We start from the raw sequence: 19,098 nt of genomic DNA on the forward strand, positions 1-19,098 counted from the left end.
ATATATATCTCATATCTATCTTAATGTACTCTACACCATTGGGACTGACTGTGACCATAGTTTTTTCTCAGAAGTTTATAGTCCTACATCAGCACCCAAAACCTTCCTCTGAGGGCCCCTGAGACTCAATCTGGTCCAGTGGTTCTCTGAACCTATCTAATGGCCTTCCGTTTGAGCTCCACTTCATGAAAACCGGCAGAAATCTGGGGTTAATCTAAATGGATGTTTTTATATTGTCATAGAAACCGCTTTTTGTCTCTCATCCACAAGACCAAGTTTGACAGCATGAAGAAACAGATGGAGTCCATGGAGATGGAGGTGATGGAGGCTCGACTCATCAGGGCTTCTGAACTCAATGGAGAGATGGATGATGATGACACAGGTCAGACACACACCTACTCACAGAGGCAATGTGTACAGCACTGCAGTAATTAACATTTTATTATTGGTATTTATATTATGTTGCATTATAGAAATGGCAATTGTAAGACAAATCTGTTTGACACCCATGCAGGTGTTGGACTGATTAGATGTTTTCTCAGGACTTTGTGGGCATGTATGGATCAAGTGTCAGTTCTGTGAGGTTTTGTCACAGTAGTAGCTTCTGCTCACAATCACACTAAATTAGAGGATTACCAGTATTTTGTGTGGCTGTTGTTTTAGGGCTGTAAACAAGGTCTGGTAAAGGCAATCAATCCAAGACTCTCTAAAGCAGAGAAGATACATATCATCCCTGTCAATGAAATATCGAAATTGTATAATGAAACTGAAGAGTGAATTTTGAGTGATCAGGTCAATAAGCAAACTCTCAAGCCGAGACAAAAGCAGTTGGAATTAAATGACAGTCCAAGGAAATTGCTGGGAAGGCAACTGCCGGGCGAACAGCAACTAGGTCTTCTAAAATCAAAATAATCTTCTGAGGAAAATGTCACCAAACCACAAGATGAAAGTATATAACTGAGTGGAGATCTCTGAAATAGTTATTTATACCTGTAACCTGTAATGCATCAGGGCCTGTTTTCACAAAAGTCCTGAGAATCCTTTCAGAGAGCTCCTAAGTTAGACAAACATCTCTTAGTAAGGAGTGCTTACATAACAGATCTTAGTGAGCAGGTGTGGTTGACCCAGTTGATAGGTCTGACACATTCTTGCTCTAATTGGTTGATCAAACAAAGAAATGAATCCGCACTCTTGGTGATAATGGGTACAAATGTAACTGGATAATATAGGCTCAAAGACATGGTGTCTAAATTGTTAATAATATTGTTTTATGTAATGAACATCTCTTTAGAATAATTTGAAGACATACTCTAAATAAGCCTAAACTTGCCTTATTGTTTAGTAGTCTACTGACATGTTGATAGTTGTTTACTTACATGTATTTAACATGCAGGTCATTTTTAGGTGTATGGCATCCTCAAAGATGTTCAGTTGGTATATTTAATACCATGAGTAACACCATTTAAAAGAGAATGCACCAGTGAAGAGTGTTTTATAAGAAGAAGAAGATTGAGAATGAGCTGAAACAGTTTGTGTTTCACTTTATTAATGGATGCTGTGTCAGAAATCACTGTTGCGTTATTTATTTATCTATCTCTTTATTTATTTATTTTGGTGCATTTTAACAGTAAAACTAGTATTTCAGTGTTGCGATCGCTTTAATGTTTGCTTTTATGGCATTATTGTGTTGGGTCGGAGATGTGAGCACATCTCTGATAGAATTTAAAGTGGCACTTGGAATGGGAGTGAAGACTCAGATCCGGGTACGTCTTTTAAACTGTGATCCGAATATGGTTGCAAGGATACTGGTCACCAGGCTTGACATCCTGATCAAACCCCAATTTTTAACACCCATCATTATTTAACATAATGTATGCTGAATATGAAGTAAACAGTACACCTGCAGTTAGTTTCCTTGATGCAGATGGGCATGCTATAGATTTGGTGATTTATTCTTGCCCAAAATCAGCCATTTTACTAATTTTAATAGATATTTAGCTCTTAACCTTAAACGTTGGAAAAGATTGGCATGCTGTGTTAGTCCTCTGTTGATCTCATTTCAGCACTTGAGCTTTGGTCATCAGCATAAGGCTACATATTGCTATTAAGGAAGGAAAGGTCAGGAATATTGCATGTAAATTATCTTCGTCTGTGGATGTCTAACTCTAACGTAAGGCTACCAGTGCTCCCTGTTTTCTAGATGGGTTAAGGACTTAAAGTCCTCTTAAAGTCTCAACACAAACTTCCTACCAAACTTGTGATATGTTTTTGTTATTTTGTCCACTCCTAGTATGAACTGCACAAATACATAATCACACAAAGACGTTAATAGTTGTAATTTTCACCCAAAAAGCCCTGAGATCTTCTGTAAAGGTGCAGGGGTGGTGTCCAATCAATGCTTTGACAAAAGCCCAGAAAAATTCAATGTGAAGAAATACATTAGAAATTGATTAGTTTAAAGTGAAAAATTAACTAAGGCTTCAGTTCCAGGCGCCCTGCAGACAGAGTGTCAGCTGTCTTTGTTTGGCATGCAGACTTTGTGAATGTTGAATTGATTTTTCTAAGTCTCCATTCTTGCTGGATAGGTTCGAACAACTTTACTTGTTTGTACCATAGTATAGATTTGGTCCAGGTCAAATGATGCTGCAACACAATCATGAAGGAATTTTCCATGTCGAAATTATTGCACATTAGGTTGGCATATAGAGAAAATCAAAATAGTGTAGGTCTTACTAAAATTAGACTAAGTGTATTAGAATGGACTTATTCTGAAGAAGTTCTCTTTCTATGATGTCACTGTCGGCTCTTGGGCTGGACAAAGGAGGGGAGACCAGATGAGATTAACATGTATAAAAATGCAGTAAATGAAAACAAACATAAGAGTCAGTCGACAGTAGTGCAGGTGTGCATGGGTGTGTGTATGTCAGTAGCAAACTAAGCAGAGCGGAAAATCCATGCCGCAATGGTCAAGAAAGAAATTGGCAAGGAGATGGTGATGAGCTTTGACAGAGGACTGGACTGGGCTGAGGCTTACCTCATAAAGATAATGATGACTCCTCCCTCCACACATCCTGCAACACAAAGGAGTACCAGCAAAAGAGGACAGGGAACCCTAGTTAAGTGGATGGGTTAGCACAAACACTTTTTGGCGTTACCAGCAGAGTTGTAATTTCGTCATTTTAAGGGCAAGAACATTTGGCCCTCACTTTTTTTTTTACGGGCACCAAGGCCACATGACAGGGCACAAAGGCCATTGAGTAAAATTCAATGATTTACCTTTCAGACTGATACCATAACATCCTAATTTATAATAAGACATGGATTATGTATTAAAACATTGTTTAATACCAATATCAAGTTAATGTTACATAAGAAAAACATTTTTTTTAAGTAGGGTTAGGTGATTTTGGTAACACTACACTGAATATTGTGAATGTATTGAATATTTCTCCCTATAGAAATTCCCTAAAATTATGGCTTTTCTAAACAAACACTTATATAATAACCAGCAGGAGACCATTGATGTGTGGAGTGATTTTGGTGACACTACACAGAATAATAGTGAAGTTATTGAATATTTTTTGTAGTATCTCTTTTGTTGCACTTTGTAGACGGTCCCTGCGCCCTCGTCTCATAGACGGCTGACCATAGAGACCAGAGTTAATGTCCAGCCGCTCATTCTAATGAAAATACGGTTGTAGCTCGTTGTCTACCTTACTATGGTAGGAAAGAGTCAACGTTCATGTTTTAACAATGTTTCGCTTATGAGTTATTGATCCGGGGAGTTCGAACCTGTGAATATATTTCCATTTTTACTGAACTTAATCCTACCACATAAGTCAGTTATGTATCAGTTATTGTAAAAAAAAAATAGGATATGGGACATATGTTATAGACAGATGTTTGCATTATTTCATGCAAATGTTATATACATGTGCTAAGTTACAACTGAGATAAATGTGAAATTTGGATGTATAAAGTATAAAACATTATCCCTCGAAAATATGTGGTATTTTATTAAACAGGGTTATTAACACTTGATTTGTTCTTTACTAAAACTGTGTTTTTATATACATGTTGGGAGACTGTGACCGTAAAAATGCTTATATGACAGGAGGAGAGTGGAGGCTGAAATATGAACGAGCCATCAGAGAGATTGAATTCACCAAGAAGAGACTGCAGCAGGAGTTTGATGACAAGCTGGAGGTTGAACAGCAAAACAAACGACAGCTGGAGAGGAGGGTGAGTGAGGATTTCACTGATACACACCTTCCATTTCACTTACTTATTGTATTATGAGTAAGACTGATTGTGCTCCGTCTCTGCATCTATGCAAAATCGTCCATGTTCACATTGCAAAGCAAGGAAACACTTAATCATCACAGTATTACATATACATATACATACATTTTTTCCAGCTCTGAATGATTGTATGTGTGTGTATGTGCAGATAAGTGACCTGCAGGCCGATAATGAAGAGTCTCAGCGAAACATCCAGCAGCTGAAGAAGAAAACACAACGCCTGACATCTGAATTGCAGGACACCAAACTTCATCTGGAGGGCCAGCAGAGCCGCAATCATGACCTGGAGAAGAAGCAGAGGAAGTCAGTGTACACTCTCACTCACTCTTTTACGCACACACACACACACACACACACACACACACACACACACACTCTGTCTGTAGATACATGGGCACAGTTGTGACTATGTAGGGTCCACTGCTGTTGCTGTAGTAATGACAATAGCTGTAAAGACAAAAAAAACCCCAAAAACTATATTGTGTTTCAGATTGATTATAGCACCATGCTGTGTCTGTGTCTGTCTGTGTCTGTAGGTTTGACAGTGAGCTGAGTGCAGTCCAGGAGGAGGTTCAGAGGGAGAGGAGCCTGAGGGAGAAACTGGCTCGAGAGAAGGACATACTGACTGGAGACGCTTTCAGCCTCCGACAGCAGCTGGAGGTTTGTGCCTGTGTGGTCCAGTTTGCTTCACAATTGTTGTAATGGTCGAGTTTCACGTCAGTAATTACCGGTACATACAGATTGGCTCTGGTGATGGGATTGTCCTCTCTGTGGTGTCATATGTGGTGTCATAGATGCATTGAAGCGTTAGCTAAATAGGTTAAGCAACAATAGTTGCTGTAGTAGAATTTATTCCATAAAGTGAATGATACGCCGTATAACTTGCTCTAAGAAAGGGTTTTCAGACAGCAGTTTTTGGTAAGTGACAGTTTATACCCATAGTCACGTCCATGATGGTAAGGTATTATGGGGCTACAAATAAGATGGATTGTCAACTGTAAAGTGGCTGGACATTAGATCTATTGTGGAAATGACTACAGTTGACTACAATTTTGGTGAAACAAATAATGATGCATCTTATTAATCATCCAGTTTATTTCTCAGGGACAATATACTGTATATTAATGAACATTATGGTAAATGTGACAGAATTAGCTAAGAGGCTGCTTTTCATTAGTATTCCCTGGCCTGAAACAAGTTTAATACAACATTCAAAAGAAAGGCATCGCATGTAAGGCATGTAAAATACACATGTACTACATGTAACAGTTAGAAGATGCATATTAGTTGAAAAAACAATCCCATCTCAAGCTGCCTCAGGCCGCCTTGCACTGAGTGTAAGATAGATCATGTAGTGAGCAGTAAAGTCAGATTTCCAATATTTACTGTACTTATCGTCATCGGTGTGAAGAAAGCGGTGCACTTCACACTACTTCTTTTGTTCCATTCATAGAATTTCTGAGGGCAAAATTTACAAACTCGGTCAGTAAATTTATTTCACTATACTTTTCTTAAATAGAGGGTAATGCAAACACAGCAATGGTTTCCATCAGGGGATGAAGTTTGCTCAGTTGTCATGACATGAATCTGTTGACCTGCAAGCTCAGTAGCTGTTATGACTTCACTCCTCTACTGAGCTAATATGTCAACAGATTCATCACCATGGAAACTGAGCAAAAACTCCATCTGCTCATATTCATTGTCATGACTCTATGCAAGATGAGCTACAGAGCTAAACATACCAGATCCAGCAGCACCCAGGCAGATGAAAATCAGAGGGGGGAGATCATGAAGTACAAATTCCTCTTGATTGTGCTCAAGTACATTTTTCAGGTATCTGTGCTTTGCTAAAGTATCTATTTTTGTAACAACTTTTTACGTTTACTCCCTACATTTTAACACAAATATCTATACTTTCTACTCTAAAAGTTTGAAAACTAGCTTGTTACTTTAGTTTTATAAAATAAGTATAATAAATACAAATTTAGAAATTAAACTGAACTCAGTTGACCTGCAAGCTGAGCTCAAACCTTCTCCCTAGTTTACTCAAAACAGCTACTCGTAGCGTAATCAGGGAAGATTCCCAAAGAGGCAATTACCAGTGACATGTCTTTACTTTGGACAGACGATTTCTTATGGCCATTAAAATTATCTAAGAACTTGAGTTTGTGGGATAGAAAGCTCAAATGGTGACAGTGATAAGTCAGTGGCAGGTACCCCGAAAGGCAGCACTAATTTAGACACTTTTTTACACAATCGGAAACACTAGTTTAAAATTTGGGCAGATAAATATGGAATTATAAACGGTCTCTCTAATAGAACTGCTATTATTAGTAATTATATTATTACTTGACATGTGAATTTTCAAAGAAAAATAAGACTGTTATCGAAATATATATGCACTGGACTAGAGAATTGTTCAGCCTGTCAGAGGAAATTGTCTTAGAAATGATTAAAAAACAGATTAAATGCAAAAATGAACTGATACAAAAATCACAGGACATGTAAAGCATACAGTTTAAAAGTTGGAATGGAAATATAAAATGACCCAAGGTTGTAGCTGTGTTTGCAATGATGGTTCACGTTAATTTTCATTCTTTTTGAAGTGAAATTGTCAACCTCATATTTATAAGTTATATTAAGTAAACTGGTCCAACTATTCCAGTTATTCCATGTCCCTTTTCTTTCTCTTTTTGCTGTACCGTTTCATCAGTGTCAGACATCTGCATGCCTTGGGCACTATTTTATACACATTAGCTTTCAATTTCTTATGTGGTCTGTGTGAAGTGGTCAGTATTGATTAGGGCTGGGACAAAATATCAATACAGCAATATATCATATCACTTCCACTTGCAATATGATTGTAGATACATTGGTGCAAAATTGTAGTATCTTTATTAAACCTTGCAGGCCCTCTTAACGGATTCCTCTGACAATGTGACCTACCAGAGGCACTATTTCATAACTTTTGGAATGTTAACTTAATTTAGGCAGATTGAAAAGAATTTAGGGAGCCATGGTTGTAAGCTTCCTTAAACATTTCAACTCCATAACTGTTCTACTTTCTGGCATTTAAGCCTTTTGTCAGGTTCTAGCTATTTTACATTGGAATGATTGCATACATGGACATAACAACTTGCAGTCAGCTTTGTGCCTCCCTAACACTCACATACTAAGACTCAGTGCACTTTTTGATACCTGCCTCATCTCACTTGTGTCAAATTCTGTGAAACTGACACCACATGAATACAAAATTCCTGTATTTTCAAGTTACAAATGATATCATGTAGTATTGTGAGATGATAATGTCATTACTGTACTGTCATTGTCGTGGGAAGTGTGTTCTAGTTCATGTTTTATCATGAGTTACTCTGTTATTCCCACTCCTAATATTGATTAGATCTACAATAAAGTCCCAAAGGTGTGCACTACTCATGTACATAGAGCATGAGTTTGTAGGTATGAGTCCAAGTTGTGGAAACATTTCTGTGTGTGTGCGTACACATTGTAGCTACCTGCTGAGCTGAGTAAATAATCACGTGTTTGTTCGCCGTTTTACATCCTCTCTGTTCTGACGGTAAACATTTGTCCTATAGGACAAGGACCTGGAGGTGTGCGCAGTCAACCTGAAGCTGGACCAGCTGGAGGCCGAGCTGCAGGACCTCAACTCCCAAGAATCCAAAGATGAGGCATCGCTGGCCAAGGTCGCCTTTTTTCTTTTGTATTTTCCTTCTTTATGTTTTATCGTATTTATGGCTGAGATTTGCTTTTTTCAGATCTTTGTACTGATACTGAACTTTCATTCTTCTTTCAGTGCTACAGCAGTTATGTTAGCAGTACAGTCAAGATATTCATTCTTTTATATGAACACAAACCAAAGATATAAAAACAAAGAAAAAGTGTGCCCCATTTAAGTGAATAAGCTAATTTGTATCTATATTAATTTCTACTGTTTTACTATTTCATATCATTAAGATGAGAAAACAGCTTCGCGACATGGAGGCCAAGGTGAAGGACCAGGAAGAGGAGCTGGATGAGCAAGCTGGCACCATCCAGATGTTGGAGCAGGTACAGACAAAGCAAAGTCCTTTTCACTCAGGGATGTTAACATTTGGTCACTTCGAAGAAACATACTAAACTTAAATGACAAACTGAGTCCTGACATTCACTTGGAGGTGAGTTGGTGTGACTTGGTGTGAAAACTGAAGCAGGGGGAACAGCTAGCCTGACTCTGTCCAAATTCCAAAAGTAAGCCGGTAACTACACAAGTCACTAATGAAAAGATATCTAATTTGTTTAAGCCATACTCAAGCATAATGTAAAAATGAATGCAGTCAGTGACCAAACTGCAAAATGTACAGAAACCACAAACAACGACTTTATGGTCGAGCATTTATTCACCACAATATGAGACAACAACAGATAAACTAAACTATGGCGACAAGACATTACACAAAGACAAGAGGTTTGCGGATTGGACCAGGTGTAAATGGAGTTGCATTCAGCAGTACAATAAAAACCTTAAACAGACGGTGCTTGCATCGTTTAAACGTTGAGAGAACTGAAAGTAACCCAAACGATCTTAGTTTTGCTAGACCTATCCTAGCCTACACTTGTTTAACCTGTAAATTATCAACCATGTTATTCAACCCTTGGAAAGTTTGTATACCTGGCAATGCTGCAGGGAAAGGGATGAAGAGGGAGCAGGCGTTGCGGTGATTTTCCAGTCTACCTTAACTGGCGTGGAGTCTTTTATTTCTTGCTTTCTCTACATTTAATGCACACTTTGGACAGTTGTGCAGGCTGTGCTTAGTAACTTCATTCCTGACTATGTGGGATCAGGAATCAAAGGTGCAGCAGGCCTCTGGTGTCAGCAGCAGAGCCATTTGGAGTTTGGAGTTTTGGAGTGTCCTTTTGATTTCCTAGCACCGGTATCGTAATGTGTTGAAGGATTCCCATCACATGTAAATTAAACCAGTGTTGATAATCCTATTTCCCCCTGCTTGCAGTTTTAAGACCTTATGCTAAGCTAGGCTAACCACATCATGGCTCAACCTCTGCACTATTGATCCCCTTTTTTACTAAATTTCACATATTTCGGAAACTGGTGAAGTGATATTTTAATTGTTTTCTTTACATCTAATATCTCACTAAGTTACAGTACACCACTACTACAGTTAGAAGACAAAATGATGTCTTAAATGCAGTTAAAGAAAAGAAGAAAAAAAACTAACAAAAACCCCCAATTGTGAGTTACCTCAATATCCTGCTGTCACTGATATCTAAGGAGGCAAACACACACTAATCGATATACTTACTAGATCCAGCACATCACAATCCAAGCGCTCACCAACAAGGGCTACCATTAAGAGTAGGGTCTATTTTATCTATTATAGAACACAAGCTTATGATTTTCTCAGAGAAGTTGGGAATCTAAAAAATGTAAAGATTGGAGCAATATGCTGTGCACTTTTGTGTCAGATAAAATATGATTCAGGAATTCTGGGTTTGAGTAACAAATCCATGAGTTTAAATATTTATTAACATCAAAACACTTCACAGCAGTTAATAATGCTATGAGACAGGACTTAAGTTTTCTTAAAAGTTATCACAGCGACAGTCTTGTCCACCATTGTGACAATCACTAGGTATACAATAGTCTATACCTACCTAGTCTACATGATATATTTGATCAATTCATGCATAATTGGACTTGTCCCGTGTGCTGTATGTTTTGCAAGATCTCTGTTTTTCAGTGTACAGTGCCCCTCTAAACTTCACCAGTAGACTGAGCTATAGTGCTGCTCTGAGCAGAAAAGGAGAAAGCAAAGGTTTTCTCAGCTGAACTTCCCATTCGTCCTCCACTATGAGCACATGTCAGAGCTTGTTAGCTGTATAGATAACAACTGAGAGCACTGTGTACATAACTGGCCTATGAATAATATATGGAAATAAGGTTGAAAATCAGCAAAGCGTAAAGCCGTAAGCCTTTAAGCCATGATGAGCGCACAGTTTACAATGACTGTGTTCCTACTTTCAGGCCAAGCTGCGTTTGGAGATGGAGATGGAGCGTTTACGTCAAACCCATTCAAAGGAGATCGAGAGCAAAGACGATGAGGTGGAAGAGATCAGACAGTCCTGTAGCAAGAAGGTAAGGAGGTTAATTACAATACACATACTGTATATACACACATTTTAAGACTGTTATTTAATTTTGCAGTTGTTTTAGTTTCTTAATGTGGGGGAGAAGCCAATCATATATTTATTAAAGTTGTTCTGTATAATAACTTCTAGCAATTTTTAGGCATTATTCACTTATTTGTTGGTCATATGTGGGCAGATTGTAACACAACATGAAAAATGAGACCTTCCCCGATTCTTTCATTAGCCTACACAAGCCTGTGGACAATTTGTTAAATACTGCTGGAATGTTGGTTTCTTTTTGAAGGACTATCTATAGTCTGATTTTCCGCAGCAGTCCAAAGGGTGGGACGTTTTCAAGTGCCTCATTTTAGTGATCTCTTAGACCACCAGCAGCTAACATTGGTTTAAAAATGGAGTCCACTAACATAAACTACTGACCAGCTTTCAGCTCAACAAATAAATTCAACTGAGCCCTTTTAAAGGGCTGCTTACTGGATGCAGATTGAAAGACAATGGTGAAAATTAAAGACAGAGATAAAGACAGAGCTTTCCACCTCAATCTTTACTGTCAATTGACTCAACACTTTTGCAGTTATTTGAGAATAAAAGCCTTGCAACTTCTTAAAGGGCATGATCCTTGTCCTATTGACCTTTAATTTGAAACATGTATAGGAAGTGTTGCGTTAGCAGACAGAGGAAATATCTAAAAACTAAGGAGAACACAATTGAACAACAATTGAAAATAATCATTACGATTATTTTTGTACACGAGATATGTCATGCTGTTGCGCTGATAAATTAGTCTGCAAATGGTTTATGCCGAGTTGTAATTGATTAAAGTTTGGAAATTACCCTCTTACTGCAGTGATGTAATATTTTTTTGTAACACATAAACTTACACATATTTTCCAACTACATGTATGAGTGTGTTAGATTTAAGATCATCATGTAAATTATTTGATCTTTTCTTGAGTCACATGTGTTTATATATCCACATTATGGCTCCAGTTAATTTGTGTGTTGGTGTATGGGTGACGAAGTTACTGAGGCAGTGGTTTGTGGTTGGTATCTGACTACGTTTTTAGCTGTGTTGTCGATTGCTGTTGATGCTATTTGTTTACTGACTACTTCATCACTGGCCTCTAGCAGTTGAGCCCTTATTAGCCCACGCATAATTATTTTTCCGCATTAACAAAAGCTGGGAGCGCTGTGTCTACTCATGTCTTCCAGTGACATTTACATAGTGATGCAGTATTTGATGATATGCAGATGTATAAATGAAGGACACAGCCCTTGTTGTCAGGCAAACACAGCAAAGTCTAATACTGACCAGATTGCCTTTGAAATTGTTATGGATAATTATGGTCTCATTAAGATAAGTAAAAAGTTTGATGGGATAACGTTATTTATCTTTTTGTGACTATGTACAATTAATACGTGTAATATGACAGTGGTGCTGTCCCACCAGACTACAGAGCAGCTTTTTTCCTCAAGCTGTGATAAGCCTAAATTAATACTCAGCACTGCACCATAAAAAAGGTTTTAAATGTATGATTTATTCAATCCAGAAATGTCTGAGTCTGACATTTTGACAGGCATTAAGAAAATCTACAGTGGCTGGATAGAAATGGTCTTTGTGCTGATGGTCTTGTTTACTTACATAGGTCATATAAAGGCATCACTATTAAGACTCTTTTTTTAGGAAGTTAAAGGTTCCCTCTAGAATGTTTAACTTTCCTGCTTTAAAGAAGAACATAACCTTAAAGTTTTAATGACCCTCATAGTCAAAAGCATACACTCTGTATGAACCCCTCAGTGATCAGTGTTTTTATGTGTGTCAAGCTGAAGCAAATGGAAGTCCAACTTGAAGAAGAGTACGATGAGAAGCAGAAGGTGCTTAAAGAAAGGAGAGATCTGGAATCAAAGCTTCTGTCAGCACAAGACAAGGTAAGTACACCATACACATAGAATAGATCCCAGTCCTGTTGATCCTGGAACATAGATAATGTAATAATACCATGGTGTTATTTCCTGCACCGTTCTTCTAGGTAGTGAAATTGGAGGAGAAGTCCACGAGTCTAAGTCTCTCCAGATTAAATTATTTATTTGATTATTTATTTAAATGCTTTTTGGTACATGCAGTGTTGGCAGGTGTGTGGGTTGAGATGTGGGCATTTTATGTGATTGAAGTGAGTTATTTATACTGACTGAAGCAATGTCCAACTTTGACATCCATGGAATAGAAGGGGAATGTTGCCTGCTGCGACCAAACCGGTCCTGTTAGATTTATATAAAATGACACCAAAAGTCTACATCATATTAATGTGTTGGTCATGCTGGACCCATTATAGGTAACCCAAATAAGGTTATTTTCAACAGAATTATTTTTCTGTTTTCTTAAATATACCCTCTGTGACCAGAAAAGGTCGCCCCCTCCTAAAATTCTGAATGCAAGTTATTCCAGAGCTGATACAACATATCAGCTAGTCTAAAAAAATAGAATAAAGGTCCTCACCACAGATGTATTAAGTCATACATTAAAGTCTGTATCTGTCATGGGACTGCAGAGAAAAGTAAATTGCAACATTAAAATCCTTAAAATGGCTCCTATTTCTTCCCCCAAAAAATCCAGAATACACTGATCGGCTACAACATTAAAACCATTGACAGGTGAAGGTTTATTTTACAATGCAATGTTCTGCTGGAAAACATTGAGTTCTGGGATTCCTGTGGATGTGACAAAAGTCTCCTACTCAAACACTGTTGTAGCAAATATCCACTAAGCATGATCTGTGATGTCAGCTGAGTCAATAAACCCAAATAAATCTTGTTCCCAGGTGAGAAGTGGTGACTTGGAGACGGAGAAGCGTTTAAGAAAAGACCTGAAGAGAACCAAAGCTCTGCTGGCTGACGCCCAGATTATGCTGGACCACATAAAGAACAACGCACCCAGTAAGAGGGAGATTGCTCAGCTAAAGAACCAGGTACAGTCATGAAAACACCACTGTATGTACACCTACCGCACAAGTTATAAGACACATTTTAAAGACAGAGTAGGGCAGTTTGAGAGCTGTGAAAGGCAGGTTAGAAACATTTCACCAGCAGCATATTGGTTAGTATTTCACTCATGTGTGACTGGGAATGGATAAGTGAATGACATAGGCAATTTTAGACCCGTTTTAGGGGTGCTCAAGAATACATATCTACATTTAATCTCAGCAACCCTGAAGGGAATGAAATATTTTATTTATGTTATTTATCTAATTTATTTGAACTCGGGTCTAATTTATTTGAACTCATCCCAGCTCCACATGAGAGTCTCTACTGCATTGGCTGTCATTTACTCTCAAGACACTGACAGCAGTGTATACATAACTCTGGTTATGTGAGTCTACCTCAACCAGAGCTTCACATACACAGACAGAGCAAAGCAGAGGAGAGATGGATGAACTGAAGATAATGTTGCTCCAGTTAATGACAACTAATAACATCATGTCTCATTAGTTCTTTCTGTATTTTCTCTCACATGTGTCCTTAGCAACCCTGAAACTCAGAACTCACTTGTGACCTTATGACTCTATCAGGGTTAACACCCCCACAGGGTTTAAAGCCTCTGACTACCCACCAATCAGTTAGAACTGACGAAGCCTCTTGGATGAGAGGTAAAACATCTTCAGGGAAGTCCTGTTGCATCCATGTAGACATACTATGACCCAGATGACAATCTTCACTAGCATGTTTGAAACTACAGTACTACGGATACCAAGATGACTGCCCAAGATGGTTCCCCTCTCAAATTTTGAGTCCTATTTGAATCTGAAAGAAGTCTTCCTATTCATATTGTGAGCCCCAAGATTATATTGTGACCCTTGAAAAAAGCAAAGACCCTGTTGCATTCAGCAGGGGGACCAGAATCAGTTGGTCGTGTAGTACAGTGACTGTGCGTATAGTTGACTAGTTTGACACAGGACATTCAGTATTAAGTAGGGATGTCCCGATCAGATTTTTTTACCCCGATCCCGATCCAAGTCCTTTAACATTTAGTATCTGCCGATACCGAGGCCCGATCCGATACTTAGCCTTAACTAATATTTTCCTAGATAATACAGCTGCATTAAGAAAAAAAGTACCTGCATCTAAGCTGTTCCTTAATGGGTTTTTATTATTTTGTTGAAACAAAGTATATACTTTAATATAGCCTTCTTATTCTGCATATGATATTACAACATTGGCCTCCACCTTCCTTGTGTTAGCAGGTGAGTGCACTGTGACAGCAGACCCTCGTGTACAGCCAGCTGAAGTGTGTGTGAGACGCAGCTCACGCTTGGTACCTCCATATAATCCGTTGCATATTTCATGTACTTTACGTTGTCACATAAAATGACCTGGACACGTTGCTTGTCTATTAACGCGTTCAGCATCTCCTGGATTGCCTGCTTTACATGCTCTGCTGTATGAGACCCACGAAACTAGTGCGCATATACCGGCATGTTGTAACTCGAAAGTGGAATAAATGTAATGCAGAGATGGTAGGGCATACCGGGGATTCAAAAACTCCAGGTGACGAAGAAAACCCTGATCCTCTACCATGGAGATGAGCTGGTTTTCCAGAGCGATTAATTTGATGACCCTCTCTGTATTATTTGTGGACATGTCGCTGAGGATATTTCTCATAACTGAAAGTATCCGCAACTGTTTGCTGCTTTGGTCTCCTTGCCTGTACTCTCGAGTGAACACGTTGTATTCTTTGAGTTTTTGTTTTGTATATGCTGTATCAAATGAGTAGTAAAATGCAGCTCCGCGAAACGGCCATATAGCAGATGTTACATGTTGCCGTTGGACTGCTTTCGCTTTCTAATTGAAGTTATTTCCACACTGCAGACACTTTATTCACAGGTTTGCCAGAGTAACACCACGCGCGCATCTGCGTTCTGCCACAAATTGTGCTCTGACGTAAAAAAAAAAAAAAATCGGGCTTGGGTCCATGTTCAAAATTGCAGATTCTGATCATCGGAAAAATGCTCAGATCGGCTCCGATCCCGATCCTACAGATCGGATCGGGACATCCCTAGTATTAAGTTACCTTGAGGTCACTGAACTGATACATTTTTCTACTTTTTTTGTGTCTGTTTCAGCTGGAGGAGTCTGAATTCACTTGTGCAGCTGCAGTTAAAGCTCGGAAATCCATGGAGGTGGAGATTGAAGATCTGCACGTTCAGATGGAGGACATCTCCAAAACTAAACAGGCGGTCAGTACAGCTCTCCGGACCTTCCTCTCAGTCTTTAAAAGCAGCATTTCTGATACATTTTCTGTAGTGACACAACCACAGGTGGCAGATAGATCAAGTTTGCTACTTACTTTACTGCATATCATTGTTGAGTAGGATGAAAAAGCTAAAGCTGTCACAACATTTGTAAGTTATCATCAGTGGTGATCACTTTGCTGTGAGGCATTTTAAGGCTGCACCATCTGTGGTGGTAGCAGGGGTGCAGCAGATATGTCAAATAATTGCCAATAGCCAGAGATAAGAGGTTAGAGGACACACCTGTTCCTTCAGAGCTCATTCTCCAGCCCATATTTCTCCCTCTGTTCTTTAGTTTCTGTTTCTCTTACCATATTTTCCAATTCTCTGCAGGAGGATATTTACTCTTCTTCTGCAAAAACACAGTTTGACAGGTTCTTTGTTTTCTGTCTATACCTCTCTCTTTATATCTTCAGTTTTTACCTTTCTTTTCTTCCATCTCAACCATTTGTAACATTTTTGTCCTTTTGGCATGACATCTGTGAATACTTACTCAATGCGCTGCTTCCATGGCAATCTGGTTCTAAATGTTGGTCAAACTGCCTTCTGCTATTCCTTTACCCTCATTATCAGTGAGGATTCATCTGCCTTTGCTTTCATTCCTCTCTGTGTAAAAGAAATGACTGATCGTTGAAACTGGTTTAAACAAAGCAGGGAATCTAATTTAAATAAGACGTGGCACCTTGAAAAGTGAAAGGGTGAAGCTGCAGGCCAGAAGCAGATATTAGGAAAAGAGGGATAGATGTATGTGTGGATGGATTGGAGAGGATATCAGGATGACTATAGAATGATAAAGATGGATGGATGAATAGAGATCTCTCTCTCTCTGTCTCTCTCTCTTTTTTATTGGGTATGACATGAGGTCAATTGAACCTGTCCTGATAATGATCTGGTTGGTTAAGTAGCAGATGTCAAACCCAAATGTTTAAAGTGTACAGCAAAAATGAAAGGATTTGGCCTTGCTGTTCCAATAGCTTTGAATGCATGTGTGTGTATAATATAGACTTCATAAATGAAGCGTAATTAATTTCACAATGTTGTTGGTGTTTTGAAGGGGGAAAAGGAATACTGTAGAAGTAAGCTGAATGTGTCAGTAGCTGTTTGTTTTGAAATGGCATCTTTGAGGATGACCTCTGCATCACACCCCCTGCCTGCTGGAAATGTAAAAGGCTTGGAAAACCGATGACATATATTGTTATTGCATAAATGGAGTGTTTTTGATGCAGCCTTGACCACATCATCTACTGCTATTCAACAAAAGATAAAATCATGCAAATAACATTTCTTTCAAATGATCTGGCATTTTTGCCATTCTCCTGCAATTCTATCGCCGTAATTGCAGTATTTAGGGAAAATTGTCTTGCATGTTTTTTCGATGGCGTTATTTTTCCAGAGAACCATGGCAATCTAAGAGGAATAAAGAGTCCTGCTATGCAACTGGGTTGAAATTGTACTGACAGCCTATTGTTAAATATGCTAAATGGAAGTTTGATGATGCCAACAGTCACATCATCACAATATTGTTCCCATTTTGCGAAGCTGGAGGTGCTTCAAAGCTTTTATCAGTTCTCCGTGAGGCCAACGGTTCTAAAAAAGGAGAGCGTGATATGTAAATGAATTTGCCCCAGATTCTCACAGATATTTTTAGTCACTGAAGTACATCTTGGTACATCTCAGTAGTGTGTACTAATAAAAATAGATAAGGAATAAGTAAGTCTTACCCTCATAATCAAAATTCATACTTTGAAGTCTTTTGATTCAATGATTTGGGTTCAGTCTACATCCTGTTTGGACAAGACGTAAGACGATGGATGCAGTGGTATCAGCTCTGTCCGTCCCTGACTCCTCTCATTTACTTGCTATGTGCAAATGGATTCATTAGACCTTTCACATAGTGAAGTCATAGTCATAATTTATTAATCAGTAGTTCTGCACCACCAACCATTCTTCCTCTTTTGTAGATTAACTGAGTCATTACAGAAGTAGGATTTCTTCAGGACAGTCCCTCCCCTCAGCTGAGGATGTGAGGCATATGTGCCTCTAATTGGATAACCTGGTTTTGACTGTCACCGTAAATAACTCCTGTTGGGCCCAGTGATTAACAGATGGACTGTATTTGAACAAATTAGGATTCATCTCAGAGGAAAACCTCTTCTGTGCATTAAGTTGCACACCTAGAAAGTCCAACCATGTCTCCAGACTGACCATTAATCACATTTTACAACTATTTATGGAAATTTTGGAATTGCCAAACCAAAATAATTTGTGAGCCTTAGTTAAGAATTTAAGAGTACAAATTAGAAATTTGTGGGCATTATTAACATTTTTCCCATGGACTCTATAGAATGGTGAGTTAACAAATTATTGATGTTTGTTTTATTTTTTATATTCATATGAAAGCTGTTAAATGTTGTGCTGAGTGAATTTTAATAACTTTAGTTATTTTTTTTCATTCATAACAATGTATTACAAAACATTCTCATTCTTACACAAAAGTGTATGATATTGTAAATATCTCTGGTAAAACTTGAGCATTCCTATACCATAAGTTACAAAGAGAACCGTCAGATGTTGTTGGAACAAGCTAAAGAGAGGACGTTAGATCCTAAACCAATAAAACTGGCAATGACTGGTTTGCAAGAGAAAAGGTATGTGAGTCATTATCCAAAATGTTTAAGGAATGTATTCACAATAATAAAATAATAATGATGATAATGATAATAAAGATGATCCCATATACATTTTTAATTATATTTAAAAAACAAGATCTAACTGTACATAAGATTGCCTTGGGAGCACCGCCCAGTAAGGAAAGATAGCCAATTCATTTATTCAGTCCCATAAGTCATTATCAGTTTGGATCTCTGATTAACAATTACTTGAATTAACAACCAAAATTGCCATCAATAATAGATACAGTTGATATAACTAAAGATGTTCTTGTTTGTTTGGATAGATGGAGTTTAAAAATAACACTCATCAATTTAAATTAAGCAGGTATGCTTATGAAATTGTAATTGCATTTAGAAAAACTTGATATCTACAGTATATTTCCCTGTCTTTGTGTATTTTTTTCCCGTTGGAAATCCAGTCCCATCACTTCACCCAACTGAAATCATCTTACACAACAACACATCAGTAATAATAATGTGCTGCTGATTTCACTTTCCCAACACATGCAGTCACGGACTATATCAGCTATCACTTAAAATGGAACATGCATTGTGATGACAGTAAATCAGAGTCACTTCCAGTCCAATTTATTCTAAAATGTAATTTTTGTGACTAGCTTCTCTTCTTTTCTATTCTGGTGGTTCGTGATGAATTATGTTTGTCTCTTCAGCAGACC

General features: G+C 38.2%; 1 protein-coding gene across 1 annotated transcript in view; it reads left to right on the forward strand.

Moving 5' to 3' along the window:
- Positions 1-19,098, forward strand: part of LOC115596666 (unconventional myosin-XVIIIa) — a 142,714-nt gene that overhangs the window by 97,971 nt on the left and 25,645 nt on the right. The window contains exons 23-32 of the mRNA XM_030441942.1: positions 217-382; positions 4,115-4,242; positions 4,451-4,605; positions 4,839-4,962; positions 7,899-8,006; positions 8,278-8,370; positions 10,343-10,453; positions 12,289-12,393; positions 13,284-13,430; positions 15,582-15,695. Of these exons, the coding sequence (XP_030297802.1) occupies positions 217-382; positions 4,115-4,242; positions 4,451-4,605; positions 4,839-4,962; positions 7,899-8,006; positions 8,278-8,370; positions 10,343-10,453; positions 12,289-12,393; positions 13,284-13,430; positions 15,582-15,695 (1,251 nt within the window). The remainder of the gene's footprint in view (positions 1-216; positions 383-4,114; positions 4,243-4,450; positions 4,606-4,838; positions 4,963-7,898; positions 8,007-8,277; positions 8,371-10,342; positions 10,454-12,288; positions 12,394-13,283; positions 13,431-15,581; positions 15,696-19,098) is intronic.

This window comes from Sparus aurata, chromosome 2 (assembly GCF_900880675.1).
Source record: "Sparus aurata chromosome 2, fSpaAur1.1, whole genome shotgun sequence".
In the NCBI taxonomy this organism is placed as follows: Eukaryota; Metazoa; Chordata; class Actinopteri; order Spariformes; family Sparidae; genus Sparus; species Sparus aurata.